The sequence below is a fragment of the Nannobrachium achirus genome (assembly GCF_963921795.1).
Source record: "Nannobrachium achirus genome assembly, chromosome: 8".
Taxonomy (NCBI): domain Eukaryota; kingdom Metazoa; phylum Chordata; class Actinopteri; order Myctophiformes; family Myctophidae; genus Nannobrachium; species Nannobrachium achirus.
Window position 1 is genome coordinate 32546902 of NC_137817.1, and position 15504 is coordinate 32562405.

The 15504-nt window shown below is 44.3% G+C and overlaps 1 protein-coding gene across 1 annotated transcript; it reads left to right on the forward strand.

Annotated features, from left to right (window-relative positions):
• Positions 1 to 5768: 5768 nt before the first annotated feature.
• On the forward strand, positions 5769 to 11816 carry rtn4rl1b (reticulon 4 receptor-like 1b; the record flags this gene model as incomplete). The annotated part of the gene is made up of 3 exons (XM_080731831.1): positions 5769 to 5832; positions 9686 to 10137; positions 10932 to 11816. The coding sequence occupies 3 exons, from the start codon at positions 5769 to 5771 to the stop codon at positions 11814 to 11816; spliced, it is 1401 nt and encodes a 466-aa protein (XP_080587957.1).
• Between the last annotated feature and the right edge of the window lie 3688 nt (positions 11817 to 15504).

Here is a 15504-nt window from a genome sequence, read left to right on the forward strand (position 1 = left end):
CTCACCTAACGCCACTACCAACATGACTCACTTCTCGCCTGGTGGGCTTTTCAAAACAGGTCCAGAAGTAGGCCTATTGGCGCTGCTGAAGAGATCTACAGTAAGCCAGGGATCCAGAATTTCAGAGTTGAGCCTCATGTTTGTCACATAATGGGCTTGGGCATTTCATTATTGTTAAATCACATTCATGAAAACAACAATGCCGTAAACATTAATGTGATTGGACTCTTTAAATAGACGCTCCACATGAAATGCCATGACATTAGATAAACATTAGTAGTGAATGATGCTAAACAGCATAAAGCAAGACTTCTGAGTGCTCCTGACTTCTGAGTGCTCGTCCTTTTTTAACAGTGTTTTCCCACTGATCCTAGCAGCACCACATACTTTTTAAAACGCCTGTATCTCCCTTGAGCACCCGGTTGGTCTCTGTTTTTTAGCATAAAGCAAGCGTTAATGATATATTATTATTATTCTGGTATTGTGCTGAAAAAGGTGTTGGGTAGACACTGCACCTTTTTATGGAATAGTGTAGTAAGCAGCATCCTTTAATTTGTTGTATTTGTTTTGAGTTCTGTTTTATTGATTGCTAAGATGTTAATTACGGATCTGCAGCATCCTGGTGGAGCTAACAATGCGCCCATGGGACCATTGTTATTGATGCCGCTACCACAATTTCTCTGTGGCTAAATGACCTAACATGATCCATTAGAAGAGCTTACAAAAGAATCAGACTGTAAATTGACCTCCACGTTTCCAGAATCTTGTTCAACCACCAACACTAATACATTTCCCTTCCCCTTGTTCACCAAACAGTTGCTGTCGTGTCTTGACATGCTTCTTTCTAGTCTTTACATTTTCTTAAAACCAAAATGTCAATATCGTCATATTGACAACTTCTCTAGCACTTTTTCTATTTTCTTGTAGATTAAAGACTTCCATGTTATACCAGGCCCTTCTGAGAGTTACAGACCATCAAGCCTGAAAGGGGGTCCGCTCACTATCCCGACGGGCCGCTGTTCCGACTAGCGTCGGCAGGTTAGTTACTGAGGTACGGTTACTGATGTTAAGTTTAGGGTTAGGGGTAGAGTTAGGGTTAGTTTTAGTGTCGGAATACCGGCCCGTCGGCACACTGATGCGGACCCGCCTGAAAGCTAATTATTAGCCTCTACACCGCTGCAAGCTACAGGAACTACATTACAGATGCCTTGTATCACTTTGAGTGAAATACATGAACTACTGTACGTATGGATACACTTCGGATGATTTATATCTTTGGTGGAACCATTAGTTTAATTTGGGCAGTGCACTGCAATAACGCCACAGGGAAGGCAATATATTTGAATCATTTAGCTTTGTGCTGTTATGATAAATGGAGGTAAGTAGTGGTGCATAGTCTTGCCCCAGTAGCGGTGACTTGGGCTGTGTGTGTGTGTGTGTGTGTGTGTGTCTCTGTGTGTGTGTGTGTGTGTATTGTCTGTGTGTGTGCGTGCGTGCGTGTGACTGTGCGTGTGTGTGTGCGCGTGTGCACGTGCGCACGTGCACGTGTGCGCGTATATACTGTGTTACTGTACATCAATCAATATTTCTCAACTGAAAGCTATGAAGGTATTAACTAAGCATAAAAGGCTTGTGGGCACTAATAATTTGCAAATAGAATTAGTACCTACTCTATGTCATTAAGGTGGTTAATTAAAGCTTTGGTATTAAATGTCTGTGACTAGCTCAGGTGTCCACCTCAGCTTCACCTTTGAATTCAGTCTCGGTAACAAATTAGCTCTATTCATCAGCACAAGCTTCACAAACCTTCGCTTTTATATCCAGACATGCTCCATATGGCACTGCTTATGTGGAAGAGTTATTTATAAAATAGGCCCTCTGATTCCTAAACCCTGAAGAGGTTGGTGTCACTCATTTCTCGTTTCTTTGTGCAAGCACGTTTTTGTGTGGAGAAGCAGCATCATGTCTGTCTCTGGTTTCCAGGGGTCAGCTCTCTGCAGTTTAAGTTGAGAGAAATCTCTATATCTTGATTGTCTGCCATAATCTTTCATCTCCCTTCCCCGCTTCCTTCCCTCCATATGTTGTTCTCTCCGCTCACCTTCTCTGAGCCCCATCTCTCACTTTGTTTGCCGCAAACTCTGAGTCCAAAGAGATTTACCGGCAGTGCTGCCCCATTGATCAGCCACATGCTGCTCAGCATATCATATGGCCGTAAAATAAAAAGGACTTAACAGACATAAACATCAATAATGAAGGAGTCAATTTATTCATGACAGATTCTGTGTGCGTGGCCTTCAATGCTCATCTCTCTCCATTGCCGACCCAGGCACCAGCTACCTCCATTGTAATTCAACCAGAGAGGTGAAGAAGTGACAATCAAACTTTATAGAGGTAACCATGAGTGTTATCAGTCACTTTAACTGAATCTTAAGTAGTAAGTGGACACTGGACAACTGAGTTCCAAGAGCACAGAGGACAGCAGGATATCACGTATGTACTGTGCAAAACTTTGACCATATTAACACACAGTGTCCATTTAGCTGATTATGTCGTACTCTCTGTATAGTGTAGTATAGTTTCCCAAGTATGACATAAGAGTATTATGTAGGAGCAAAATGGTCACTGTGTGAATGGTCAATGGACCACAGAGTAGTAGGCCTATATAGGCCAACATTATGGGAAACTCTGAACATTTTTGCTTTCACTCCAGTATAACTTCCTTGTATGATGCATCGCTTTCATTACACTTTCAGAGTTTAAATTAATGGTCCTAATGTTGTTATATATACAGTAGGTTTCATTACATGCATATTTGCTGGTGTGTATTCTCCACACCATAATACATCAATGAGGTATTGTATTTGTGTATGACCAGTTCCTAGTTCTAAACCTTTGTTCTGAGAAGAAACTTCTCATGAATGGAATCTCTCAGACAGTGTGTTTTGAAGTGTTGTATAGGTGCTTTATGCCCTTTTCCTATCTATGCATTTGAAATTCGAATAGCCTCTCATTTCATTTCCCCAAAGTGTCTCTCACAAGCTCATAAGCACATATTTTATGAATCAACGACTCACTAGTCTACATTTAATGCCATAACAAAATATAGTTGAAACTATATGAAAGTATTTGTGGTATGGATTTAGTGTTGTGTTAATCCCCTTGAAATAAATAATTACTTGAGCGTTCTTGTTTCCAGTGGAGCACTATTACAGATAGGCAGGCCTCACAACACTCCTGCAGTGATAAGTTCGCTGGAAGGGTGATTGGAACAGACAGTCACTGACCTCCGACAAGTAGAGAAAAAGAGGGGAAAAAAAGCATATAGCATTGTGGTGTAGTTGGTAGCTGGAATCTAAGATTAAGTAACCTGACTGCGCCAGATCATGGCAGCAGTGCGTATGCCTGGCTGCATACCGCTCTGCTTACCATCATCTGGGATCGCTCGGGCAGACCCGATGTAAGGGGCGGGCCATTTTTTCAAATTCTTTAGCAGGTGATTGGATGGGGCCGTCTCTCTATCACAGTCTGGGAGTGCCAACTCCAACCACTCATATTGGCCTGTCTGCATGACGTTGCACCCAGAATCCGCCTCCTGGGTTTCCACGTGGTCTGCAATCAGACTCTATTGGCTCAGAGCCGCTCAGAGCCCGCCCTTAGCTGCCGCTGATTCGACCGGCCCGGGACTTTACGAGTGTTATCAACTCTCCCCGAGAGATCTCAGATGGTAAAGTAGGGCGGTACGCACTACTGCCACCATGTGGCGCAGTCAGGTTAATGATTAAGATAAAAAGATGTATAGTATGAAACTATCTAGTTTGAAAAGTTAATATTTTGGCCTGGGGGTTGGGCTGGAGGATAGGTCAAGGAGTCACTCAAATAGCGTGAATGTGCTCGAGGCAATCTGCCTGACAGATGTTGAAATAACTTGTGTGCAAGTGGAAAGTTTGGCCTAACGGTGGTGCTAGATGAAGGGCCAAGGGTCACCTAAATCTGTACGGTCATCCTCCTGGGACAATGGATGCGCTCAGTGAGTTTCATAGCAATCCACCCTGTACATTTAGAGATGTCTGCAAGTGGAAATGTTGGCTTAAGGTGGCTGCTAAAGGTAAGGACATTAGGTCAACAAAATCAGTAGGGGCCATTGCCTGGGGAGTTTGATGGTGCACAGAAGATGCCATGGAAATCCAGACAGTAGTTCTTTTAATTATCTTGTTTGGGACCAAAGTGTTTGACCGGTGAACGAACCAACTGACTTACTGACCAATTGTCTTGAGTTTAGTAGAGCCTTGGTGTGGTATTTTGAGACTTGTTATGTAACTGATGATTTGATTTGAAGTATCCCTCTGTAAACAAACAGCCAGCTCAGAGAACAAGGTGACAGCGAGGTAGTATCAGTCGACTTGTTCCAAACCGAACAAGTCGCTAAAGCGTCCGACCGGGTCGCTAAATCACCGGCCGTGCTGCTAAAGCGAGCGACCGGGTCGCTAAATCGACCGACTGAGGCGCAAAATCTTCTGACCGGGTCGCTAGATGTACCAACCGGGTCGCTAAATCTACCGACCTAAAACTGCAGGCAGGTCGGTAGATTTAGTGACCGGGTTGGTCGATTTAGCGGCGCGGTCAGTGATTTACCGGGCCGGTCGGTTGATTTAGCGTCCCGGTCGCTCGATTTAGCGACCCGTTCGCTGAAAACTACCGACCACGTTGCAACCCGGTTGTAGGTCGCTAAATGATCTCGCTCTTACTGCTCAATTATCTCATATGCTCTTTAATCCGCACATTTTGACCATGACCCCGATTGTGACCTTGAATGTGTTGACCTCCAAATTAACTATCTCTTTGGGGCTGCCTTCTGATCAGTCCCTCCAGGTCTTATGAAACTATGCCCATCCATTCTAAGTTATCTTGCTAACAATCAAACAAACAGGACCAATTGCAATATCTTGCCACACATTGCTGCAGGCAAGGTAATGAAAACTATTATCCAAAGTGGATATCTCAGAATTGGATTTGGTAATATTTTGTTGTCTGTTATGTTGTGCAGCATCTTTAGTAGCTTTAATAAACTATTTCACATACTATTACTGTACATACAGTACAATTTACAGATATAATTATGATGTCATATTGTTAGTATTGTTAGTATTTAGTAATAACTGCATTCTGTTGAATTGTCCTGATGACACCTCACGCTTGGATCTGATTAATCTTGTTTTATAATGGCATAGCATCACAGCGCGCCATAGAGTGCTAATTACAATGCATAGTTCCCAGATATTCCTAGAATCAATAGTATAATTTATTGCATTACCCCCATACCATCGTGTTGAGCATGCGTAAACACATTCTGGAAGGGTCATGAGCCATGGCGTTATTTATGGTCAGCCAATAGCAAGAGTAGAAACACCAGGATGCTTATCATGGTCCTTGGAGAGACACAGGAAATTGAGTTTGTTCACTTTAACGTGGGCAGAGTCGCGGCCTTCCACAGACAGACCGTTTCCCTCCTATTAGCGGAGATGTGTTATTCATGAGGGCAAATCTAGTGTGAACTATGTTTCATTGATATTCTACACCGTCATTTCTCATTGTCCATCTAGGGTCCTGAGCCTCTTCTATTTCATTAATTTATTTATCATTTCCCAATTTGTGCCTGCTGGGAAGAAAGGAACTTGGCCAAATGTGGGGTTGCAGGGTCACACTTCAGACCCAGTCGCAGGGAGTTTAATCACTCTCCTTGTTACGAGCCATCAACTGCATCTGTCATCATGAACCAGGGAGGAAGTGGGGACCTGGGAGGGAAGGGGAGGGGACGGAAGGGAGGAATAGGAGGTGAGAGACTTGTGACAAGGGTATTTACACACAGCTCAGGCCAGAAATAAATATAGTCTCCTTTTCAGAGCACGTCCCTTTATTCTGCCAAATTCCAATAGGCATGAATAGCATATACATGCACTGTCGTATCCAAAGCCATTTATATAATACAATTTCAGCTGAATAGCTCATTGTGTGAGCACATAATGCAGTTATGACACAAATTAATTTTGTACTTTCCGATTTGACAACAGCAGTTCCACCCCCACTCCCCCCATCCAGTGATATTAAAACACAATCTGCAAAATACTCTGGGCAAGCACTCTTTTTCCAAGTCACAATCAGCCTCATTCATTCCTTAACCATGTTGGCATGCAGGCTATACAGTATATAACACGCAGGCATTTTTAGCTTGTGAATGCATGTCTGTGCACGCTCACATGTACTGTGTATACACTGAGTATGTATGTATGTGTATGTATGCCTGCCGAGCACAGCTGTGCCAGTGCATTGGGGTGATGAGATCAGTGGGCTGACAGGTGCGAAGTGCAAGGTCTCTCGTGGCAGTAGTGTAGTTTATGCATGAGACACAGCAGCATACTGCTGCTGCTGCTCCTATACTGCAGTGAGTGTGGCTGAAAACAGTGAATAGGGTGGAGTCGCCTCTCTCGTCATTCTCACTGCATCCCGAAGGCGACCCACGGGTTATTTTAAGCATCTGTGCAGGATTCACATCTACAGACCACCCCGTCTCTGTCATCCTCATCAGTGATGAAAGACTCCACTGATAGGGAAGGGAAGGAAAAGCAGCTTCTTGTGTGCTGTATTGCGATGCGGTTATTTATTTTATTATTATAATTTCTTCTTTCTCCTATAACGCTCTCAGAAATACAGTATTTGGCACAAAGCTAAAATCAGTCGTTTGAGGGAAACAGGATTAAGCGTGGCAAAGAATCAATTACTGCATCCTGACAACCTGAGGAGAGAGAAGAGAGGAGGGGCAGCCTTATGTGTCCAACATGATTAGTATCGCGATCACTGATTCAAATTGTTTCAGTATCTAAGCAGGATCTACAGCCTCATTCTCTTGCACTTTCCCTATCACTCTTTTCCTCAGCCACTCTGATCATTTTCCAGTTGTAAATCTGATACCTAATTCTATTTAAGACATGCATGAAGCAAAGTGTAAATGGAGATAGCACGTCTCAGAAAATAATATATATAATTAAGGGCAGTGATCGGAAGATCCGCTGAATGGATAATGATTCTCCTGGAAGTAATCCGGCCAAGTCCGATTGAAAGGAACATACCAACAAATGCTAAAGAAATAGATTATGCATTGATTGATTGATTGAAGACTTTATTAGAAGTTTGCATAGGAAAAGGTACAGTTTCATGACCGTACGGTGCACTGGTACAAGGTCTACTAAAAGGAGATCCTAGAAAAGACTAAGCTTATTTCCACAGGAAACCATTTAAGTATCTCATATAACATTGAATGACAGACGAATAGAACACAGTACTATGCAGTAGATATGTAAAGAAAAGAAAATGAAAGAACAAAAAAAAGAAAACAGTAAGTCTAAACAAACAGTAAGTATATTATGCATTGTGAATGCAACAGTGGGAGATGTTTATTGTGTGGCATGAACTGTAGTTACAGTGTAATGAAAATGTAGGTGAAGCAATATTCAGCGGAAATGCTGTCAAAGACATTCCGACAAGGATGTGTTTTGTGTACCCCGCACCAACGTATAATGCAAATCTTCCACAGACAGATGACTGACGATCTATTTGTCTTTTTGTGTTTATCCGTTTGAGGATGTTCAATGCTCAGTGTGTGTGTGTGTGTGTGTGTGTGTGTGTGTGTGTGTGTGTGTGTGTGTGTGTGTGTGTGTGAAGGGTGGGGTGGGGTAGACAAAGAATTTGCAGTGAGCGATGTCCCGGTACTGGTAACCCAGAACATTTGTTGTGATACTGATATCAGTGGTGATCTGGTGACAAGATCCGAAGGCCGCATCATTTTGTGGCATACTCCCAAAGACAAACATGGCACACGGTCACCTAGATACAGATCTTTATGTACACACACACGCACGCACGCACGCACGCACGCACGCACGCACGCACGCACGCACGCACGCACACACACACACACACACACACACACACACACACACACACACACACGCACCGTTTAACCTTCTGACAGCCTCTCACCCATAAAGACTTGTCTCATTTTGTCATTTTGGGGGCACATTTGTTTGGTGATTAAGGAGGATGCATTATTTCCCTATTGTCACTTAGTGTGAGGGCTTAACACACAGGATTACCGCAGGGCCCAGGGGAGCACGCGCCTCCTGCTCAGGTGACACACATAGGCCAGCACTCCTCTCTGGCAGTGCAAGCCAAGACACAGAGCGAGAGAGAATTACTGCTAAAGGTCAGTGGAGTCAGACACTGAATGTCACAGCTTAGCCATCGTTTGGGGAGAAAATATATTCTGGTAAATACGCCTGTCTCCCGCGAAGGAATAATTCTTCTGCTCCTGAATTCCACCGTAAAAGCCCCGGGATTACAGGGTGAGTTAAAAGGCAACAGAGGCATATCGATTAGAAGCAGTGAATCACACTGCCACTACGCCTTGAATAATAAATTAAGTAGAACACAGCCAGAGGTTGTCAGAGGGGACTTTTCATGATGGGATGTGAGTCGTACTTTCTTTTCATTTGGGATGAGGCTGTGGATAAAGTCACAGCCAGCAAGTCTAGGATCTGCAAAATCGTGTCACCTCACTGCAAGGGGGCTGAATGTGTCAGTGAAGCTTACTATGAGTTTAAACGAGCATTCCACGCCCCATTTAACAAGACAAACTGAAACTGGCTGATCACAGCTACGGATGCTGCATAGCCATGCTGATGGACATAAATAAGCTACATGTTATTAATGGAACATCTCCCCAAGGCTGGAGGAATATAGGAAAGATGCAATGTGTGACGTGTGCATATACTGTACTGTATGTGTGTAGAGATCTACGTATTGCTCAGGGGATTCAGTTGGCTTCGGCTGATAAATTTAGTGACTCACAAGGGTAGGAGTTATGAGATGCTGTGTTCAATAGACTCTTCAGCACAGGCCTAAAAGAGAAACTCGGGCACTGGAGGATTTCGACTCAAAGATTCCAGGGCTAGAGAGAAGAGTAAAACGTTGTCCGTGTTTGTATCAAATAATGTGGTACAAATGCAATCCCAGTGTTATCCTGCCATAAAAAAGGCTGTGCCTAGCAACAGGTGGCCCCGTTTGGCAGTAGTCATTTATCAGAGTAGAAGTTCTCTCTGTAATATAAATATATCTGTCATTCTGTCCGGCCTCTTCATCATCCCTCTCATTGTAGCACTCACTGTTTAGCCCTGTACCACGTCTGTATTTCTTATACCCTCTGTCATTCACTGCCTTTCCTAGTCAATATATCACTCTTGTGAGAAAGAAATTGACTTCTTAAATCATTTCGATTTCTCAACCAATTTCACTGGACCTCCTAAAAAATTAAAAACGAATAATTACTAATCTTCCGCCCTATCAAGTTCTGAATTGAACATCAAAGTATTAAGGCTTAATTCTAATTGAGAATCAAACCCATAGTCCAAATATATGTATACTTCCACTAATTCTTTCTCCCTTACTTTTTTGTCTGTGTGATCTCTGTGTGTCATTGATTCCCGTCTTTATATTTTCTAACCTTAATTCCTGTCTGTCTGTCTCTCACTCTCTCCCTCTTTTCTCTGCCTGTGTGTGTGTGTGTGTGTGTGTGTGTGCGTGCGTGCGTGTGTGCGTGCGTGCGTGCGTGTGTGCGTGCGCATTCTTTCTGCAGGCTGTGGGCTTGAGTTCCTGCTGGTGCTCTGTGGACTGGAGCTCTCCTGGTCCTGCCCTCGTCACTGCATCTGCTACACTGGGCCCAGCACCGTCTCCTGCCAGGCCCACAACTTCATGACGGTCCCTGAAGGCATTCCCCCTGACAGCGAGCGCATCTTCCTGCAGAACAACAAGATCCACCGGCTGTTACAGGGCCACTTCAGCAGCACCACGGTCACCCTCTGGATCTATTCCAACAACATCACCTATATCGAGCCCACAACGTTCCACGGCTTCACGCTGCTGGAGGAGCTGGATCTGGGGGATAACCGGCACCTGCGCTCCCTGGCTGCGGACACCTTCCATGGGCTGGGGCGGCTCCACGCACTGCACCTGTACCGCTGTGGTCTCAGTGCACTGCCCAACAACATCTTCCAAGGCCTCAGGAACCTGCAGTATCTCTACCTGCAGGTACGAGGCAGATTTCTGCTGAGACTTTAACGAAAGGCTGTATGAATTATATCACGGGTCTTCAACGTTTTCAGGCCAAGAACCCCTTAGTGGAGAGAAATGAAGCAGGGACCCCCAGGGACCTGTTCATAGATTCCATATAGTTTCATTGTTTGACAGCACATTCATCAGTGTATTTTGGATTCAAGTCAATTTGTGTTTTCAGACAGATGAACTGTCAATACTTAATAAACTTGACATTAATACTCTGCTCTTTTTCCCCTCTACACCAAAGCTCTTTGCCAAAAATAGCTGATCTACAAGCTCATGAGGCTGCAAGGTGTTGTGAGCTGGGAGGAGAAAGATTTGGAGGACCCCCTGTAGTAACTCTGGGGACCCCCTAGGGGTCCCAGACCCTCTGTTGAAGACCCCTGAATTATATCATACCTAATTGAAATGTATAGAAAATATTAACAATACCATGTTACACACCGGTAGAAGGAAAACATAGCAATTCCAGATGGAACACAGAGAGAATACAGCTATAGGTTGATTATCAAAGCAAAGTGATGCAAAGTTTGCAATGAGGCTGTTTGTCTGTCTGTCTGTCTGTGCATGCATGGTGTGTAGGCCTACTGTATGTGCACGTCCCTTTGTCTGCAACTTTGTCCTCTAGAAGGTGCTGAAAATAACAAAACAAACACAACCAGACACTCCAACTGAAATGTGACGAGTCAAGGGGCTCAACTATGCACATCTATAGACTGCCTTGTGGCGCTATCATTTTATTGTGTACCATTTGTATTTCTTCTCAGGATAATCACCTGAAGTTCCTGCAGGACGACACGTTCGCGGACCTCCACAACTTGAGCCACCTGTTCCTGCATGGGAACCGCCTGTGGAGCCTCCACCAGAACACCTTCCGAGGCCTGAGGGCCCTGGACCGGCTGCTGCTGCACCACAACCAGCTCCAGTGGGTGGACCGGCAGGCCTTCCACGACCTGCGGCGGCTCACCACCCTCTACCTGTTCAACAACACCCTGAAGGAGCTGTCTGGGCAGTGCCTGGAGATGCTGCCGGCCCTGGAGTACCTGCGCCTCAACGACAACCCCTGGGTGTGTGACTGCAAGGCCGTGTCGCTGTGGGAGTGGCTCAAGCGCTTCCGAGGCTCCACCTCCTCGGTGGGCTGCCAGGCCCCGGACGACATGGTTGGGAAGGATCTCAAGCAGGTGGTCAAGGAAGACTTTCCCAACTGCTCCCCGACCGTCCCCAACTCTGAGTCCAGGGCCCAGAGTAAGACCAACAATCTGTCTGGCACAGTGAACCCGTCCATAAACGGTTCTGGGGGACAGACCCGCGTGGTGCACCCCTCGAGGCCCGGCCGCGCTCGGAACTGCACTAAACCCCGCAACAGGGCAAACAAGGGGAAAGGAGATAACGAGGTGCACCATTCAAAGGAGGTCATGGCAGACAAAGAGGATTCCTCTCCAGATTTCACAGATGGTGGCAAATATGACCACACTTCTCCGGACGGGACCATCACGCGGAGGAAGCACAAGTGCACGCCGCGGACCACTGTTCGACCCCCTAGTGGGGTTCAACAAGCCACCAATGCGGCGACCTTATTCCAGTGCTTAATATATGTCTACACCGCGTTGGGCGCCTTTGTAGCCGTAACCACCGACTACATTCTTCGTTGACCTATGACAGACAGTTGCTAATCAATGAAAACGCAGCCCTCTGACCCTCTTGCTCCTGCACTACAAGGCCTGTGTGTCTTTTGTGTGTGTGTATGTGTGTGTGTGTGTGTGTGTGTGTGTGTGTGTGTGTGTGTGTGTGTGTGTGTGTGTGTGTGTGTGTGTGGGTGTGTGTGTGTGTGTGTGTGTGTGTGTGTGTGTGTGTGTGTGTGCGTGTGCGTGTGCGTGTGCCTTTGTGTGTGATTGTTTGTGTGAAATGTTGTGTCGGGAGCCTTACTGTCTAGACTCTGAAACAGACCTCCAAACATCCAATGCGGAAAGACTCACATTTCTGTCCAAGGGACCAAGGGTCATGGAAAGACAAACGAGAAAAGCAGACTAAAGCTTGCACTGCCATGTTGCCATTATGGTTTCATCACTTGCTGTCTTGACACCTGTTATTTTTTACATTCTGTCATACACGCAGCTGGATTCAGATAACCAAACTAACTAGAGAGAGAGAGAGAGAGAGAGAGAGAGAGAGAGAGAGAGAGAGAGAGAGAAAGAGAGAGAGAGAGTTAAGTCAAGTTAATTATTTAGCTGTGAGATGAATAAGCTCAAACTATTATTGTTAAATCCAGCTTTAATTTTCACCTACAGGTTTCACATTAAAAATCGTTATCTTGGTGTGCGGGGTTACCTGACCCTGTGAAGCTCTCATTTTCATATTATTTTGCCAAATATATTTTTGTACTTCATTCTTTGACAAATCTGGTGCGGGTAGGCTATACTGCACATCAGCAGGGAATTGAAATATGTAAGCAGGGAACTAAACCAACCTTCTGTATCAGACGCAGGAATGTGCTATACCCACTATTCAGCAGAATGGAAATCTGCAGCCACTAGCTCTGTTAGGGGTCCAAACAGAGCAACTGGTTAGCTGAGAGACACTATACGATGCAGAAGCACTTGAAAACGATGCCCTGACTGCATATTTCTAAACTGGCTTCTGTTCCAGGTACTGTACCAGCCTCCTACCACCTTAATAGAATTCCTTTCTCATGGTTATAGCATTCCTCCCTCGCCATTCTTCCACGTTTCACCATCGTCATGCCATTCCTCTTCTCTTGTGCAACTGAATATTAAGCTACCCCTAGCTCTGGTCCATAGCGTTAGAAAGAGGTCTCCTTAACGCTATGTCAGTGATGATCCGGTGCGCTCGCAGGAAATTATTTTGCCCTAGAAATGTATTTTAGACGTGTGGTGGGGGGGGGGGGGGCTCAGAGTGTTCCCACTAAGTAGAGCAGGCTTTCAACTCACTACAACCGTCTTTGTTTTAGTGAGTAGCGAAACTGTATTTGTAATTTTTACTAGAGACAAGATCGAGAGACGAGAGCACCGGATCATCACTGACATACCTGTATAAGGAGAGCTCCTCCTGACGCTAGCGACCATAGCTAATCTACCCCCCCACCCCACACCCAAGCTGCTAATAATCTGTGGTACGGAGGTGACAAGGACTGACGTGCGCTATTCTCATTTGCTTGGAAAACAATGTGCGTCTCTGGGAGAACAAGCTGTGAATATTGAAGAGCCTGTCTGTAATCCTGTCAAATGTTGTTCAATTGATTTTTGTTGAGGCTCAATAGGACCTAGGTGTGGACTCTGCTTCAGGACAAAACGGCAGAAAACAGAGCCTTAAGCGTGATTTTTTACCTCGTCGTACAACAATGTGGCGAGCCGAAAATAGCCAATCTACAAGTTCCCGAGCTTGTAGATCGACTATTTTCAGTGTGCGACACCATTGTACAATGGAGTATGAATTCAGCATTAGGAGTCAAGGGGAGGATGGGGGCGAGGTTGTGCCAGGCTGAACTGGGGAAGGGGGGAGGCACATCCCTCCTCATTAAGAACATGAGGAGGGATGAGGAACATATATTTTTTCTAATCAATTAACTTCAAAGGAGTACAACAGACCAATAACTCAAGAAGAAGAAGAAAAAAAAACGTGTGTACCTTAAATGACTTCTGTGATAAATAAGACTAAAAAGGGGAAAAAACTAATAAAAAGCATGGCAAAATGGAGGAAACTTGTGGAAAAGAACTGCGATTACGCCTCTTCGTCCACTGAACTGAGTGACAATGGATGAGAGGATCAGAGAGCAAGACAATCGCTTCTAAAGTAACAGGGGGACACAGCAGGAAATCTCCTTGTGCGTCCGTCTGGAGCTTTTGTGACTCCCTTAAACTAAGGACATGCTGGTGTTTGTAACATTGATGTGAACTGTACCATTAACAATGAACACGAGAGGACTTCATTGCAGTGCTGATGTTAATCATTTTCTGTATTACTAGGAGAACAATATCAGTGACATAACAGGGTTTTCGGATCCTCACGTCGAGGGGATCTTTGTTCAAAAATGATTTACTTTATATGATTTCACTTTTTGCATTTCTGGGTAATTTGTTTATATATTTTTTCATGATACCCTTTCAGAACCTTTATTCAGTAAAGAAAAGAAATGCACAATTCCTCATTTCCCTACTTGTTATTCTACTGTATCCCCATCTCCTCTCTTTTGCCATAACTCGATTGTTCAATAAATTATCAAAGTACAACAGTACAGAAATGTTTATAAAGATATTAAAATCTATATCTTCTTATGTTGATAGTTGCCATTTGAGTCTTTCCTAGTCTTCCATTCAGTGCACAGTAAAATCGTACGTGTTTGTTAGTCTTACATGTTAATTCTAGTGAAATTAACACTGAGCATTTTGATTTTCAACAGCTTGGCTGTGCCGTCTCTTGAGAAAGTCGAAGATATGCTCCTTCCACCCACCGCTTGCATTCTCATTATAATTAATTTAAACCAGGAATTGATTCTGTCAGCAAGTTTGTCTTTTTTCCACCCTGTTTCCCACTCCATCTTTGCTGTACTTTGAAATCTGTTTCCCTTGATCAGATCATGCAGGCTAAACGGGCTCCTTTTCAACAAACAGAGGCACAGCTATAATTTAGAAACAATATACAATGTCAATAGAATACAGATGACAGAAAGCAAATCAAAGCGCACATTTTGTCGACAAAGGGAAAACACCGGAGGGAGTTATTGACCAACAAAGATGGAAAGCAAAAACAAAATAGACCAAAACCAAAATACTACTGTACAATTCAGATTGAGCATCCTCCATTCTAAAACCTGATTTATACTTCATTGTAAATACACAATCTACAAGTTCACAACATTCATGGTCATCATGGAAGCAACGTGTTTTGAGATTGTAGATCTGCTATTTTCGGTGTGCGACACCGTTGTATTTATCATTTATGTCTTCAGAAACAGCTTGGCGAGGTGCGCTGCAGTTCAATAAATCATTTAGAAGCTCTAAGGGTATTTATGAATGTGTCACACAGAATCTGCAGATATTCCGGGTTATTATTATTATTAATGGACCTCCAGAACATAAATTCTATTTCCTCTCCGCTATATACCTCTCACCATGATGGAAATTGATCCACAAGTAAGTGCACAATTTAGACCCCCCCCCCCCCCCCCTCCTCCCTGTTAAAAAGAAATATGAAGAAAAAAAACAAGGAGTTAGTTTTATGCATGGTTGAGGATGGCTGTGGAATTACATTTGAATTGATGAGCAGCACTGGCAACTGGCAATGGATTTGTCCCTCCCTCCTTCCCTCCCCACACAGCCTACA